The sequence below is a fragment of the Schistocerca piceifrons genome, chromosome X, assembly GCF_021461385.2.
Source record: "Schistocerca piceifrons isolate TAMUIC-IGC-003096 chromosome X, iqSchPice1.1, whole genome shotgun sequence".
Classification (NCBI taxonomy): Eukaryota; Metazoa; Arthropoda; class Insecta; order Orthoptera; family Acrididae; genus Schistocerca; species Schistocerca piceifrons.
Genome location: NC_060149.1, coordinates 538,254,000 through 538,271,841, shown reverse-complemented (window position 1 = coordinate 538,271,841; position 17,842 = coordinate 538,254,000). Strand labels below are relative to the sequence as shown.

The window sequence follows — 17,842 nt, the reverse complement described above, 5'->3', positions numbered from 1 at the left end:
AGAATGAAGTAAGAGGAGTAGGTAAAACTACTCAATTTGTTCTTCTTAATGGACCTAGTTTATTTTGTGGTGCGAAGTTAAATTTTTCTTTAATGAAAGTTTCTTCTTCTTCCAGTTTGGGTAACGGATGGATAACTGTAGCTTTCGCTGCCTGTAACAATGCTGGAAGAGCAGGTTTGGAATCCTTTGAAACTAGGGAAATTCTCGCATACCGTACTATACCTGTTTCTGAGGTTATTATTTCTAGTGAGGGTTCCTACCTTTTACCACATGGGAGTTTGTCTTTTGTCTTGTCGTAGACGTTGTAAGATAAATTCCGATTCTAGTATTCACCTATGGGTGAAGGCTAGTGGTCCTACATCTTTGGAAGATTGTCGCATTGTTGGTGATTGTACTTTATATAATCATTGAAGCAGTTCTCAAATTGGTCCTTTTAAGGGTCACAAATACTACACATTGATCTTGCCAAAAACCGAGAAGCGATTCTTCTTGGTGTTTTAGCTCCCTGGGGCACTCTGGGATGCTCTCTGGGGCACCCTGGGGTACTCTGGGATGCTCAATAGATGTCGAGTACAGTCTCTGATTGGTTGTCTTCGTTTTGGCGCGCGATTCGAATTATGTTTGAGCAACACCAGCATTGTGTAGAACCCATTGCCAGCAATGTGGAATGCATAGTATACTGTTAGCAGAGCCCGTTCTGTTGACGGTGTGAATGGAGCAGTCTACTGCCTTTCGAATCTCTGGAACAGTTCTGAAGCGTACAGGTTCAGAATCAAATCAAAGTCCCAAGGACTTGAGTCCGGGGAGTATGGTGGATGGTACAGTACTTCCCAGTCCCATCAACCGAACAGAGCAGCCACAGTTTGCACTGTATGTACCCGTGCATTGTCGTGCAAAATGATGTGTGGGTTGTGCAGAAGGTGTTTTCACTTCTTCCGCAAAGCTGGTCCCAGGTGATGCTCCAAAAATGAACAGTACTACTGTGCATTGATGGTCTGCCATGGAAGAACATAATGCGTTAGGATAACACCATCACAGTCATACATGAGAATCACCAGAACTTTAGACCGCTCCATTCCATGGTTTTAACAACAGTCAGCTGTATGTATATTGAGGTAATAGGTATACATGCAGGTTGATTGCTGTCTTTGACTCTTTCCTGGAAAAGAGAACCATCTGCCTCTAAACTGAAATGAATCTACGTTAAATGACGATAGAAAGTAGATGGAGTGATTAGTTGTGAGGTGCTGTAACGAGATATGATTTAATGGTAGACTGATGATGTATTCTAGAGGGTGAGAGATGTTGCGGTGGATAATTTAGGATGCATTTAACCATTTTTTTCTGTTGTTCTCTCAGGGTACATCAGTTGTGTGGTATAACTAGCATTCGATGTGTATACAACTGCATGTTCTGTGTGTGACTTACAGTACTACCTACCTCCAATTGTTAACAGCAAACCTCTGCATACCACACTCAGCAGAGGACTTCCAATGCATATGTGATGAATCATGTGGATTAATGGAAAACCAATTTCAACACCCTCCTCTAGACAAACAAAGATATATGTGAAGTACTCCATTTCTCTGCCACATCATGGACATAAATTGAATCTTCAGTTTCATAATTGCAGTGGCTCTTAAGTTAGTGATGGGGTTCTGAGGTATTGCAAACCCTGTAGATACATTTGCTTGCCAGTTCTACTGTTTATAGGTTTAGTGCAGCATAGCCTGTAATTTCACATGTAAAACACCACTGCTGTGCATTTGTCTGTTTCTATGTAACATGTATCTTCCACTGCTGATGATCATTTTATAGGACTGATGCAAACTAGTATAACTGCACAACCATAATCAGATGTGAACCGTGGGCACTATGCACCACCAGTAAGCTATACTGTGCATGTATCATGAAGTACCTATGTTTTTCTCTGGTGTAGTAGAAGGAAGGAGCTTTATCATCTTAAAATTTATCACAGTAGTGAGTGGGATATAGAACGTTCAGGGTGGATGTATGCCAGATGTTGGACATGTATGTCCTGCAATAGAATATTAAGAGTGTTGCGCTTCACATGACTAATAGTTTGGAAACCACATGGCTTTTACATTATAGTGTGTTTAAGTGATGAACCATGTAGGCTTAGGAGTATGTTCGATGATCATTTCTCTCATGCCAATACCTTCTTGGTTCTGACCCCAGACAAAAGAACAGTACTTCTGAATTGATAGCACAGTTGATTTACGTAAAATGCTTCAAACTCTGTCCATTTGGAACTCCCTCATGCGTAAATCACGTTCTTTCTTAACCATCTGTTAAATCACCAAAACACTCTCATATCTATTATCCACCAATAAGGGGTTCTAACCCCCCTCAACGTGTACCCATCTGGAGAGATCTTGTCCACTCGGAACAGTCTTCGCTCGACAGCAGTTATGGACTCTGCTTGCTCTGTTCCTTCATGAGATGTGGAATGTTATTGGTATAGCACCCTCCTACTTCAGTTGAAAATTCAATTGGTGACAGTGTCGCAGAGCCAATCGGGGGTATTTTTCAATCTCCAACTTTATCCTCTGAATGCGAGAATACTCTGTGACTCCCATGTACAAACGGAAAGATGGGAAATTGTAATCATAAATTCTGCACTATTATCAAAGGTTTTAAAAAAATGAGGAAATGCTAACTGCATTGGTGTTGTACACTGTCTGGTATACTTTGGTGTATATGTCCAACCTGTAATACAACATACTGCAAAGTCATCCATCTACATTCACATTCTAATATATGGTACACACAAAGTAGTGAAGGGGTAGTTTGCTATGATACAGGAGTTGGGAACCATGCTGATGTGTCATTCATTGGCATTGAAATTGCAGAAAAACTGGTAAAATTGGTAAAACTGATTGCACTAGCAACTGTGGTGCATATTACAGTAAATCGTCCCATATTGACAATGTCTCTTCCACCCCATCTGTACACTGGTATTCTGTTGATTACCACATAATGAGTGATTGACACTACTACTTTGAGATGGAGAGAGGTTTGGTGGGAGCAACACCTTCTGGTGACAGCCAGCACTGAAGCTGTGGTCGTGTACATAGATGCAATACGAGGAATCAGCGCTGTTGGTCTCTTTGAGATGGAATACCTAGACATCTACTGCCCTGTCACTGTGGAAGGTGGGACTACATGTAGGAAACACCACCTCTGTCTTTTATTTCAACCATCCTGTGTGTTGTGGGAGCAGCATAGTTTACACCATGCAATGTCTACCTTCCTGTGAGAGCCAGTGGATTGAAACATGTTACTGTCGGTTTAGCATCTGACACAGTCTTCAAAATCATGGCGGAAAAACAAAATATTTGGAGGTGTACAATGATTGTAGTCACACACTGCTTGTGTGTGTTACAGCAAAAAAGGTAAAGGCATCAGACAACAACACACGGATCCTATTTTGTGATTGACAGTCTGTGGGATATGGTCCTCCTAGAATATGGGCAGCAAAACTTTAGACCCTGCTCTGTGGAAAAGACTTCGATCACTGGTCACCTGCTCCAGTGGGCTAATACATGTATATTTAATGGGATCATCACATATGGTCTATGCCAGCACGCAGACAGTATATCAGAAGAGAGGGACACTGTAATATCCTATCGAGTTCTTTACAGGGTGATGTTAGCAGAGCTGTTATAGTTTTTCTCTGTTGGATGATACAAAATAATGAGACATGTATTCATCCTGAGAGATGCAGATCACCTTCAGACTACAATACCTGTATGCAGTCTGAAAACACACTGCAATGTGGTAGCAAAATCCTCACCCTTCTTCCAGTTCCCATATGATGTGCAGTCTTCCTAATTTTTATGATAAGAAGCACCACCATAAGTACTCATACTGTCTTTTCTACTACCTCGCATAGTGGAAGAAAGTTTGATTTGGTGTTGGCCTTACACACTGCACACAGTTGGTGGAGCTACAACAGCATGTTCCCAATTCCACCAACAGGTCGAAGCATGGTCAACATGGTCCTGTCACATTAACTCATATTTCTCCACGGGATGCAGAATGTGGTAGATAAAGTGCTCGTGGACTGTCACTCAGTTCCAATTTTTATTGGAATGATCACATGTGCAAAGCTGCAGGGAAAGTGGTGCATAGACTGAGGAACAGTTACAAGATGCAGTGACTGCCTAAAACCATACTGTAGTTTTGCTGTAAGGGGTCCTTAGTAGACAGGTTCAAAGAAGCTGACTCATTTTGAATTACGAAAACGCCACGAACTAATTCACCGGTGGCTGTAATCATTGAAAGGAATCTCCATACGATCCAACCCAAGTATGTAGTTGAAGAGAGACAATTGATTCCAAATTGCAGACAGTATTTCTAGCAGAAAGCGTAACACTATAGACCTAAAAAGCTATGAGAAGCACAGGAAAACAAAGGAAGAACATCAAGTCACACAGAACATGTAAAAAAAAAATGGAAGAAGAGGGAAAGAAGGGGTACGGCAGGGGCTGGGGCACACCATCAAGCCCAGATAGCTATTGCCTGGTTGGAGCAGAGGAAACAGTAGAGCGTCCTACCAACCGCAAAATGGGCCGACAAGGCTGAGGCACCCTCCCTTAGAGAAAATGATAAAATAACCCTTCACAAATAAATTTTAAAACCAAGTCAGCTGCTCAGACACCAGGGGTAGTGAGTCAGGAAGATGAGTCTGCTGCAAGGTGGCTAGGTTACGCCAGTCCAGCAAAATGTGGACCACCGTCAAATGGGCACCACAACAACAGTGGGGCAAATCCTCACAATTGAGGACATGGCCATGAGTCAAGTATGGCCAATGCAGAGCCAGCCAAGTAAAACGGAGTTCTGGCGAAAGGCCCACATGGAAGACCTCCACGTGGTCGGCTTTATCACCCACAGAAGTCAGGGTACACCATTCCGTATTTCAAATCCTCTGAACTTGAAAGTGTAACACTAATCAAAGATCCAGTGCTGGAATACAGATATCAAGAGGTGGCATGCCAGTAGCCAAATTGGGCAGCCTGTCTGAGAGTTCATTCCTCAGGATCTCAAAGCGACCTGGGATCCACACAAAGACCACTGAGTGTCCACATTGTTTGAGGGAGAAAAGGGAATCCTCCACAATCGAGACCAAGGGATAGCGAGGTTAACATTGGCCAAGAGCTTGTAAATTGCTCAAGGAGTCACTACAGATGAGGAAGGACTCACCAGCGTAGAAACAGATATGCTCAAGGGCATGAGAGATGGCTACCAACTCTGCAATGGAAACATTGCAGCTATCCAGCAAGGAGGGAAGTTCATTACATCCCACATGAACATATGCAAAGCCAGTATGACTGGGAACCATCAAGTCACAGACTACTTCTGAACACTGAAATGGGCTGAGAATGGAGAACAATGGTGGCAGAGGGCCTCAAGCAGAGCAAAGTCTTTTGGAACTTGTGATAGATCAAGACAGAGATGTGGAAAGTGGATGCACAATGGAAGTGTACATAAGTGGGATTGGATAAGAGGTGGTAGAGGGGAAAGCTAGAGTTCTGAAAAAAGGGAGCAGATGTGGATGGCAATCATAGCCCCATACCTGGGCCATGTTACGGGAGGAAGATCTCTGTAACTCGAAAGAAGAGACTGTGGTTTGGCTGCTTTGGGGAGTTGCAGATACATAATGCATAAGCAATCAACTTCAGTAGGGGCAGAACCCGCAACAGTGGAACCCCTGCCTCCACTACGAGGCTGATCATGAGGCCAGTCCAAAAGGCCCAAGATGCCAGTCATACCTCGCAACAGTGTATCGGGTCCAGCATCTGTGACATAGAAAGTGATGCTGAGCTGTACATGAGACTTTCATAATCTAGACGAGACTGGACCAGTGCTTTGTAGAACCATAGCAGTGTAGATATGATATTGCTGAGGCATCTAAGAACACTGAGGTGTGACCAACATGTCTGCTTTAGTTGACAAAGACTGGGAAGCCACATCAACCAGGTATCAAAGACCAGTCCCAAAAAAACGACATGAGTCTACCACATTGGGGGCTCACCATCAAGGTACAGACCCAGATGAGGATGCACTGCATGTCAACAACAGAAATGCATAATGCAGGTCTTTGCAGCCTAAAACTGAAAGCCAGAAGTAAGAGTCCAAGAGTGCACTCTGTGTATTGCTCCCTACAATCTGCATTCAGCAGCTCCCATCACGGATGAACAAAAGAAAATGCAAAAGTCATCACCATACAAAGAGAGGGACACTGTAGGTCTCACAGCTGCCACCAGACCTCTGATAGCCCCTGCAGAGAGAGGGACACTTAAAAACAGAACCCTCTGGAACCCCACTATCCTGCAGCCTGTAAATGAGAGAAGCTATGGGACGCAAAGTTATTGATAAAAATGGGGAGTGGGTCAAGGAGGCCCCACTTGTGTACAATGGCCACGGTGTATTGGCATCAAGTGGTATCATAAGCTTTATGGAGATCAAAGAAGACTGCAACAAGTTGTTAATGCTGGGAAAAAGCTGTTTAGATAGCAGATTGCAGGTAGACTAGATTATCTGTAGTAGAACAGCCTTGGCGAAAACCGCCCTGGGCCACATCAAAAAGGTCTCGGGGTTCAAGGATCCAGTACAGCTGTCGACACACCACACATTCAAGTAACTTGATGTGGGCATTATTTAAACTGATTGTATGATAGCTGTCCATCTGAAAAGGCGGTTTACCCAATTTCAAAACTGGAATGATGACACTTTCTCGCCACTGGGAAGGGAATCGGCCCTTGCTCCAGAAACAGTTGAAAAGGGCGAGTATATGACATTGGCTAGCCACCAATAAGCATTGGAGCGATTGGTTGCGCACCTGGAGGCGTGACGGGACGGGGCAGAGAGCAAGGTCACTGGCAAATTCTCACTCGCTAAATGGGGCATTATTAGGTTCCAGGCAACAGGGAACGAAAGATAAAGGGAAACACTTCAGACAATGTTTGAGAAACAGAAAGCAACCAGACAGTCGACCAACACTGACACCTGGACGAAATACCAAGCAAAATGTTCTATTATAGAGTCCAGGCTGGTTGATTGGGGTTGAAGGGACCAAACAGCAAGGTCAACAGTCCCTTGTTTTAAAAGTGATCCATTTGGACAGATTTATATCTCACAAGAGTCATAATGATAAAAGGTAAAAGGCTAAAAAACGTAAAAGTGCATTCGTGTTGTCAATGGTGAAAACAAAAGGAGGGAAGTCAGCAAGTGGACAACCCCAAGGCTTTGCTAGAGGCAGGGAATATCCCACCCCTGATGCAGTACAGGCAAGACCAACTGCTATTTAAAAGCATTCAACCACTAAAATGTAAAATTGTGTATTGTAAAAGGAGACTAACCAAATCTAAAAAGTGATAAAAACAGACTAAGAGGAAGAGAAAAGAGGATCTGGGCCAGGGAGGGGAGTCAGGAATTTCCAAACATAGCTTACAGTGGGGGACACCCCAACCCTCACCGCCCTTCCCCTACTCCAGAGGGAGATTAACAACCTTAGAACTGAAAATAAAAACCACTTTCACGGATGAAATTGAGAATGAGTTCCACCATCCGGGAATCATATGCCAATATTAAAGGTAAAGTTTGGGGAAGTCCGTACTTAGTACGCAGAGCCAAGAGAAGGGGGCATTCCACCAAAATGTGGGCTACTGACTGGGAGGCCCCACAACCTAAGTGGGGGTGGCTCATTATGCAAAAGAAAACCATGGGTCAGCCAGGTATTGCCGATGCAGAGACGACACAGGGTGGTTGAGTCCTTTTGGAAGAGGCAGAAGGAAGAACTCCACAGGCCAGGTGTCACCTTAATCTCACGAAGTTTATTAGACAGGGAGGTAGCCTCCCAAGAGTTGGCCCATGACTGTGCGAAGAAGGATTTGATATGAAACCGTAAATCCGCCGCAGAAGCGTAAGTGACTGCTCCCCCAGCCAAACGATCAGGAAGCTCATTACCTGGGATACCCACATGGCCAGGGACCCAAAGGCAGTCAACGGAACAAGCAGCATGGTGAAGATCAGCGAGACAGTCATGGATGGCTGAGACCAAGGGATGGCGGGAAAAATACCAGTCAATAGCCTGAAGGCCACTCATTGAGTCCTTATATAACAAAAGGCGGTTGAGTTGGGACTGTTTAATGAAGGTAAGTGCCTGGGAAATTGCCATGGATTCCATAGTAAACACCCTACATGCAGTTGGCAGGAGATGATTTTCCATGCCAACAGAGGATGTGAAATGGTTCAAATGGCTCTGAGCACTATGCGACTCAACTGCTGAGGTCATCAGTCGCCTAGAACTTAGAACTAATTAAACCTAAGGACAGCACACAACACCCAGCCATCACGAGGCAGAGAAAATCCCTGACCCCGCCGGGAATCGAACCCGGGAACCCGGGTGTGGGATGCGAGAACGCTACCGCACGACCACGAGATGCGGGCAGAGGATGTGAAGACTTATCCCATACTATCAGCAGATTTAGAGCCATCAGTGTAAAAAACAACAGTATCCTGAAACTCCCATAAAATTCAGCGGGGAAAGCTACGGAACACCATCAGGGGAACATCTGGGGCTGAGGAACTAATCAAGGGAGGGGGGCAGGGGTGTTGGGGAGGGAACGTGAGAGACAGGACAAAGAAGGAAGCTGAAAATCACAGCAAAGAGACGCAAGGCGGAGACTAACCAGTAAACCTGCCCAAGGGTGGGAATCAGGTGGGCAACGTCCTTGGTCTGGGAACAGTATACAATAGGAAGGATGAGTGGGAGAGGAACGGACAGCCATTGCCTAAGAAACCAGAAGCTGGGACTGCCGAACATAAAAGGGGAGGATCCCAGCTTCAACCAGGAGACTATCACCAGGGCTAGTAGGGAAGGCACTGGTGGCCAAAAGGATACCACGATCGTGGACCAGATACAGGAGGTGCTGTGTGGAAGGAGCAGCTGAACCATAAACTTGACAACCATAGCCCAAGTGAGACAGCACTAAAGTCCATTAAAGGCAGAGAAGAGTGGAACGATCCGCACCCCAAGAGGTGTGGGCAAGGAAGTGAAGGATACTGAGATTACGGAAACATCCTATCTTCAGAAGTCTGATATGAGGCAGCCAAGTGCGCTTGTGGTCGAAAAGAAGACCCAGGAAACGAAACTGTGGGACCACAGGTAATCGCTGTGCATTGAGGTAGAGCTCTGGATCGGGGTGAACCGTAGTACAGCGACAGAAGTGGACCACCCGCGATTTTAAAGGAGAGAATTGAAACCCTTGTGAGAGGGTCCATGTAGAGGCACACTGTATAGCACCCTGGAGCTGCCGCTCTGCAGAGGCCATCGAAGAGGATCTAACCAAAATGCTGAAATCATCCACATACAGAGCAGGGGTGACCAAAGGTCCGACAGAGGCCCTAAGTTCATCTATAGCATTGAGGAAGACACTCAATATGGAACCCAGTGGGATGCCGTTTTCCTGGGTCCGTGGAGAACTAAAAACAGTACCAACCCGAGCCCTGAACGACTGATGGAACAGGAACTGGCAGATAAAAATCGGGAGTGGGCCCCAAAGACCCCACTCATGAAATGTAAGTAATATATGATGGCGCCAAGCCGTGTAATAGATCTTGCGAAGGTCGAAAAATACTGCAACCAAATGGCGGCGCTGGGAAAAAGCCTGCCGAACTGCGGATTCCAAGCGAAGTAAATGATAGATCGAAGACGGTCCCTCTCTGAAGCCACACTCGTAAGGGGACAATATATCCCAAGATTCGAGGACCCAATTGAGCCAACGGGCTACCATCCATTCAAAGTAAATTGCAAACAACGTTTGTCAGACTAATTGGCCGATAGCTTTCGACAAATAGGGGGTTCTTACCAGGCTTAAGGATGGGAACCACGATGCTATCCATCCATTGAGAAGGGAAGTCACCCTGGAGTCGAATACGGTTAAACACCTGGAGAAGATGATGATGTTGTGGAACACTGAGATGTTGAAGCAATGGGTTATGAATGGAGTCTGGGCTAGCGACCATATCATGAGAATAAGAAAGTGTAGAAAGAAGGTTCCATTCAGTAAAAGGTTTGTTGTAAGATTCTGACTGACAAGGGGTAAAAACATAAGGTAGAAGCTTCGGCCCGCTGTTTCTGGTGAAGGAATGCAGCCGGATAGGAGGTTGATGCTGACGCTGTTGCAAAATGAGTCGCAAGATGTTCTGCGAGAATCAACAGGTCCGTGTAAAGGCCATCTGGGAGGGCAAATCCCGGGAGGGTAGACTGCCGATGGCAACCTCAGAGAGAGCAAAGTGTAGCCCATGCCTGTGACAGAGGGACAGTAGAACCGAGGGAAGGAACAAAGCATTCCCAACACACCCATTTGCTATGTTTGATTAAGTAACGGGCTTTGGCGCGAAGGCGTTTAAAGGTAACAAGATTGACAGCAGATGGATGCCTCTTAAGGTGTTGCAAAGCTCGATGGCGATCACGGATGGCAATGGCAGTGGCCGTACTCCACCACAGGACTTGCCAGCAGCGAAATGGTCCAGATGAGCGTGGGATAGCAAGGCTATCAGCGTGAACAATCGCATCAGAGATGTTATGTAGGACGCCATCAATACAACCCGACAAAGAGGGAGAAAAAACGACCTGTGCAGTACATAGAAGTCAATCGGCGCGTTGGAGAGACCAACGAGGTAAGCTGTCCATCGGGGAGTGGGAAGATAGCGAGAGAATCAACAGGAAATGGTCACTATCGCAAAGGTCATCATGTGGCGACCAGTGTGATGAAGGGATGTGGGAGGGAGAAGAAAGAGAAAGATCAATGGCAGAAAAGGTACCATGACTGGCACTGAAATGGGTAGGGGAGCCATCATTAAGAAGGCACAAGTCGTGGTCTGCAAGAAACTGGCCTATGAGAAGACCATGACTAAATGGAAATGCACTGCCCCACAAGGGATAATGAGCATTAAAATCTCCGAGGAGGAGGAAGTTGCTGAAGAAGGGCAGTTACGGCAGCAGGTATAAGAGTCCTGTCAGGAGGGAGACCCCAGAGTCCAGGTGGACCCTAACTGCATCCAATGTAGTCTGAAGAGGAATCCACATGCTAGCAATGTCCGTACAGACCAATGTACAAACGCCACCAGACGCCCACAGGGGGCCGACCCGATTTCAGCGGAAAGCATGGAACCCACGGAGGGTTGGATTGTGATCAGTACAATGAGATTCCTGTAGAACTAAACAAGCTGCAGAGTAAAACGAAATAAGGGATTTCAACTCTGGAAGGTGAGGGTAATATTCATTACAATTCCCCTGGATAACCACAAAACAATGATTAAAATGGGGAGTGAACAGGCTAAAGCCGGTCATGCCGCTGGGTCACCATCAGTCACCGACAAGGAGAGGGCGACATCCATGAACAGCACGTCAGAGTCATGTTGCAAAGGTGGGGACAGGACCTCTGGCGACACCAGAGGCTCCTTGTCCAGGGACTCGTGTTTCTTCTTCTTTTCTGCTTGAGATCGAGGAGGGCTGCACTGTAAAAGGGAACCAGCTGCAGCAAGATCTGGATCAGAAAGAGAGTGGGCGACCTGGGGGCCCACAGACTGTGGTTCTCATTGTCATCGTGTGGCAGCAGACCTTTCGCATGGAAGATGACGGGAACGAGGGTCCTTGGAGGGGCGCCATTGACCAGCAGACGCCAAAGAAGTGGGACACTTCTCCGGCTGGGGAGGGGGAGCGGCGCCCAGAGGGGAGGGTGTGGGAACTGCAAGGGAGGGGGGAGGAGAGGAGGGGGGACTGGGGTAAGGATGGGGGAGGAAGAGGTGAAGATGTAACTAAAGCATAGCTAGACGTCATTGACACAGGATGAAGACGTGCATACTTTGCCATGACAATTAACACACACAGGAGGGGGAACACAGGAACTCCCCTCATGGAGTGGACATCCACAGTCACTGCAGAGAGGGGTCCGCAAACAGTGGGAGACGTGTCCAGAATGCAAACACTTAAAACATCTCATAGTTGGTGGAATGTACAGCTTCACATCACATCGATAAACCATAATCTTGACCTTCTCAGAGCGGGTATCCCCTTCTAAGGCCAGGATAAAGGCACCAGTATCAATGCGATTGTCCTTCGGTCACTTCTGAACATACCGAACAGAGTGAACACCCCACTGTCCTAGATTGTCCCGAAGTTCCTCATCAGTTTGTAGGATGAGGCCTCTGTGAAAAATTACACCTTGAACCATATTCAAAGATTGGTGGGGGGGGGGGGGGGTAATGAACACAGGAATTGTGCCAAGATGGTCACAGGCACGAAGGGCCACAGACAGGGCAGCTGAAGCAGTTTTGATCAATGAACCCAACCGCATCTTGCTCAGTGTGTTCACTTCGCCAAACTTGTCTTCAGTGTGTTCCACAAAAAATAAAGGTTTGGCATTGGTGAAAGTATCCCCATTAGTCCCGGTGCAAATCAGATACCGGGGAAAGGTTTCACCCCTAGCCAATGAGCCTGACCCCCCTCCCAGGGGGTAGCCATGGAACGGACAGCTGAAGGGGCAGAAGAAGCAGCACTAAAAGAATCATTTCCATTCAAAGAGATGGCCACAGAAGAACGGCCAGAGTTCTGGACCCGTATGAATTTCATTTGCATAGCTTCCCCCCTGATACCACACACTCTGATCAGGGGCTCTCCCCACGGGCGCCACCCAGCCACAGCAAGGGCCATCTGGCATGGCGGCCATTGCCGGGAGTTCTGATGCTCCAGGATGACAAGCAACCACTCCTATGCTTACATGAGGTCACAGCTCAGTTATCAGAAGTGTGATCCGTGTAACCATGTGTTTCAGGTACGGCATGAAATTTCTCAACATGGCACTGCAGAACGAATACAGAAGTGTACTCGTACCCATGTGACTCAAAACTCATGCTGATGATGATGATGGACGTCAGTTCCGAATGGAATGAAAGTTTAATCATTTAACACATGTTATGCGAAAAACATTTACAAAAAAAATTGATAAATATTGGACTCATGCTTCAGGGTGTAACACTATTTTCATCTACTTTTCTAGGCCCTTGCACACGATTCAGCGATTACAATCCAGGAAAATGAAAAGATGCCGCGAATATAGGAGAGTTTGATACCTGGAGGCTGCGTGGGCCTGGCAGCGGGCTGTGACGTGGTGATGATCCAGAGGCGCCACCCGTCTGGATGGCGAGCATTGTGTCAGTGAACATCCGTGCGCGGAGGTTAAGCTCCCGGATGCGCTCCTGCACCGTCAGCGGGCGCAGGATCACCTTACCCGACCCGGACACGTCCAGGTTGCCCAGCAGCACGTCTGTCTGTGTCGTCTGTGACAGCCGCCGAAAGTACAGCCGGTGCTCTGGCGGGAAGTCTGCAACAAGCAAGCAAGCACTTGCTCCATTACCTACACACTACCTTCTTCCCATTTCCATTCTTCCCCCCCTCTCTTTTCATTCCTATCTCTCCTCGAGGGGCCCGGACCAACGGGAAGCGGTCTGCCACTATTCAGACAAGGGCACAACACAAAAGTTACAGTGGGAGTAGTCAGGGTCACATTTCCACGCAGACTATTTAAGACACAGCGAAAGTGCCCGAACCACAAAGTAGCCCACATCAAATAAATTTAAAAATAGCACTGTTAAAATACTGTGGTGTGGGATCTCATAAACGTAAGAGACATAGACGCAATTATTTTTTATATGATTTTCGGCTGATTTTTTACATGACTAGCTGATATGAATGGGGACAGTATTCATCTCTCAAGTACAATTCACAAAAATACATGGTACGTCTGTTGATAAAATCGCTAGACTTTTGAAGAAATGGTTAGCGGAATTTAAACAGTTTAAAGTGAGTTATATTTAATGGAAAATCGATTTCAACTAAACCTTGTTTCATACAAAGCAAGACCCACACAACAACGTAGCTGTTCGTAGCAATATTAATAAATCGAGTTGAATAACTTCGTGATTTCGGTTTTAAATTTTTTCACTTCATCACGTCATTAAATCAAAAATTTTACACAATTAAATAATAAACTTTAAATACTGTGTTATTTTAATTCGCAAGTTGCTCTAAAATGCTCCTTTGCAGGTTAATTAACACAAAATTTCAGCTGCTATTGCCCGCACCACATATTCAGCCCAGGGGTCTGTATGTCCTCAATACAGCCCTACGAGTAATATTTGACGTGGAAAATGTTATATACTGGCTCTCGTGACATATAGTGCCCAATTCCGCTTATGATCAGAAATTATTTTATGATCCTAAACGGAACTAGGCACTATATGTCACGAGAGCCAGTATAAAAGGAGCTGGTGAGTATTGTGTTGGCAGAAGAGAAGCGGTGGCAGGAGACTGGATCACTCAGAAGTGCTCAGTGACTTCCAGGCGCAGTCTAGTCGTAGAATGTCACTGCAGTTACACAGCCATCGGGGATATTTCAACCGTTCTAAAGCTGTCCAAGTCGATTGATGATGATGATGTGAATGTGAAGTGGAAACGGGAACGAACAGCCACAGCTGAACCAAGACCTCATGTACTGACAGAGCCCGCCGAGCGTTGCGGAGGCTGGTTGTAAAAAATAATAATAATAATAATAATAATAATAATAATAATACCACGAAATCAGCAGAAGGAACCACTCGCGAGTTTCAAAGTGACACCAGTAATCCAGAAGCTACGTATTTTGTACTCAATGCTAAGCAACGCTTCAGGTGGCGTAAAGAGCGACACTGCTGGACAGTGCATGTCTAGAAACGAGTGATTTTCAGTGATGAATCACGTTATACCCCGTGGCAGTCTGATGAAAGGGTTTGAGTTTGGTGAATGCCCGGGGAACGTTACCTGCCATCATCTGAAGTGTCAACAGTGAAGTAGAGTGCTACGATATGGCGGTGTTTTTCGTGTTTCGGGTGTGGTTCACTTATTGTGCTTAAGAAAACATTAATGACGCTTTGAAGAAGGATATGAACACGTTTTACAGCATTGTGTACTGTGTACAGTTCGGGGACGATGATTGTATCATATCAGCATGTCAGTGCACCCTATCATAAAGCAGCATCTATGAGGCAATGGCTTGTGACAATAACAGTCCTAAAATGGACTGGTCTGAACGCAATGGCACCAGACCCCAGCGTCCTGCACCACTACCTTCTCTGGTTTCGGCTCTTTAGGAATAATGTGCTGCCATTCCCCCACACACATTCAGACATCTCATTGAAAGTGTCCTCAGCAGAGTTCAAACAATCAAACGTGAAGGGTGAGCACACAATATATTAATGTCCACAGATAAGTGCCCAGATACTTTTTATCATATAGTGTATTACATGTTGCTGCCGTTCTAGTTAATAAAAACGGGACATCATTACAAAGATGTACTTTGTGGTGTGGTGGTTTTCCTGTGGAGAGGAAGATCCGGAGAGAATTGATTCGCTCTATGCCGGTAATGTAGTCCAATGGTGCGTGATTTGCGATTCTGCCAAACGAGGAAGTAGGCAATGCTCGAGTGTGCAGTCAGATACGTTTTACTTAGTGGTTCAGTGTCAACTGCTGTGTAGCATACAGCGAATCGAGCGATAAATATTGCAACATTGCCTATTCTATGTGAGGTGGTAAAACAAAAAGAAGAGAATAAAACGGATACGAGGATGGAGTTATGAATGAAATAGCTCTGGCTGCAGGACGGTTTTATAACTTTATTACATAGTCGATTTCGGCGTTCCCTGTTCCCATCTTCAGATGCACCTTAAGTACGTATCTAATCGAAGGTAGGGTTTTTTTTCCCGATCACAGCTGTCAGTCAACGGAATTGCAAGCATGCCAGCCAGCCCCACGTCCGCGACAACACAACAAATGACACTTCACTGCTGGACGATACACCATGTACAGAAAAGGCATCCAGCCATCCACTACCTGCAACACAGTCAAATCCACATAAACATGCCGACCCCGTGATATTATGGGATACGACTTTACAATCCAAAATTATCTGTGTTACAGTTAATATTACGGGGTCTCACGCAATGTTTAGCTGGTGCTTGTTAATCTGACTTGCATTTAAGGGATATTTTCTCCACCGGCATTTATTCGACGCAAATTACGCAGTATTATAAGTCACCACAAAATTTCGCACGTCATTCTCAATTCTACGACACATAAGAAATAATTACGACTGTGTAAATCATTTTTCGTGTTCATTGTGCAGTCAGATTGAATCCAGACTTATGTCTCACTTTCGCTAGTGCTACAATTTTTTCGTTTTTCTTCTTGTTTATTTACGATGTCTTCATGGTCAACGGTGTATTGTCACCAGCTATTTAACTTTCGCTACTAGATAAAGACCAACTCCAGACTTTTTCGCGCATTATGGGCTCATGCATTTCTACCCTGTTTTGCTGATGTTATCTATCCACCATCCTTAAGCTCGTCGTCTAGGTCTTGGAGTGCATCAAAGAACTTTCTGGTGGAGCAGTTCTTGGACCGAGAGTGCATAAGGTAAGTGGACTGGCCTGCCGGCGCCGCCTACTCAAATCCCATCGAGCACTTGTCGTATGAGTCGGGGCGACATATTGCAGCACATCCACATGCATCAACGACCATTTCACAGTTGTCAACCGCCTTTATGGAAGAATGGAACGCCCTACCACAAGAACTCCCTACCAAACGTGGGGTTGTCCATGGTAATCACACACCCTATTAAGTACCAGGTCCCATGTTTTATAATGTCCGGGGGATTATAATGAATCGAGGCGAGAGTATAATTATTTTCTTTGCAAAAACAGACATAATGTCTTATGGGATAGCAGCAATCAGTGATTTTATAATGTTACTTAAAATCCGTCTTGATTGCAAATTTTTTATTCATATGACCGGTTTCGGTTCATTCAGAACCATCTTCAGATCTGATATTTCAGTTACAGGAGTAACCCGTCCAAATCCAGCAACTTTCACATGCTACGTCACATGCTACGTTCGTACTTGATGTGACGTAGCATGTGAAAGTTGCTGGATTTGGACGGGTTACTCCTGTAACTGAAATATCAGATCTGAAGATGGTTCTGAATGAACCGAAACCGGTCATATGAATAAAAAATTTGCAATCAAGACGGATTTTAAGTAACATAATAATTATTTTCTTTGAATACAAGTGTCACTTATGTTGGTTTCATTAAGTATTTCTTTCAGTTACCTTCTGTACTACACAATACTGTAGCAGTTCTTTCTGTCAGATACAAGTTTCATCGATCTACATTAAATGGCAGTGACATCTAATGTGGAAGTTCACGTTCGTACTTAAATTGTGCACACCAATGTATAGTCATATGGCCAAAATGCGAGGACACTTAGGAATTTCAGCTATGAAGACTGATATGTCGACATCGACAACATGCCACTAATTTTTAATATTTTGTGTCTGGCCCATTATTTGTGGATGTTCACGTAGTTGACCACCGTTTGCTTTCAACAACTTAGGGCATGTATTGTCACACAACTACGTATGATCATTTCCGGTAAATCTCTTAAAAACAGTTCATATGGCGTAATGATACTTAGTGTGATGCTGAAGATGGGTGTGTGACGTGATACTGGTCCAGCATAACAAAATTTTAAAAACAAGTCTTATGCAGCTGATGTCAACAATTTAAGTCAGCGAAAATATAGTTCCTGAGTTTTGTGTGAGCTACACAGCACTGAGTATATAAACGAAGGACACTTAATTGATGTGTTATATTTTGTTTGGCACATAAAGTCATTAATTAATAACTGATGAAAGTTCCATAACGATTTTCTGCGTCT

General features: G+C 45.2%; 1 protein-coding gene across 4 annotated transcripts in view; it reads right to left on the bottom strand.

Annotated features, from left to right (window-relative positions):
- Positions 1-17,842, bottom strand: part of LOC124721611 — a 248,423-nt gene that overhangs the window by 108,315 nt on the left and 122,266 nt on the right. For all 4 annotated transcript variants that reach the window (XM_047246664.1, XM_047246666.1, XM_047246665.1 and 1 more), the window contains exon 2: positions 13,165-13,415. In XM_047246664.1, coding sequence (XP_047102620.1) covers positions 13,165-13,415 — 251 coding nt within the window. The remainder of the gene's footprint in view (positions 1-13,164; positions 13,416-17,842) is intronic.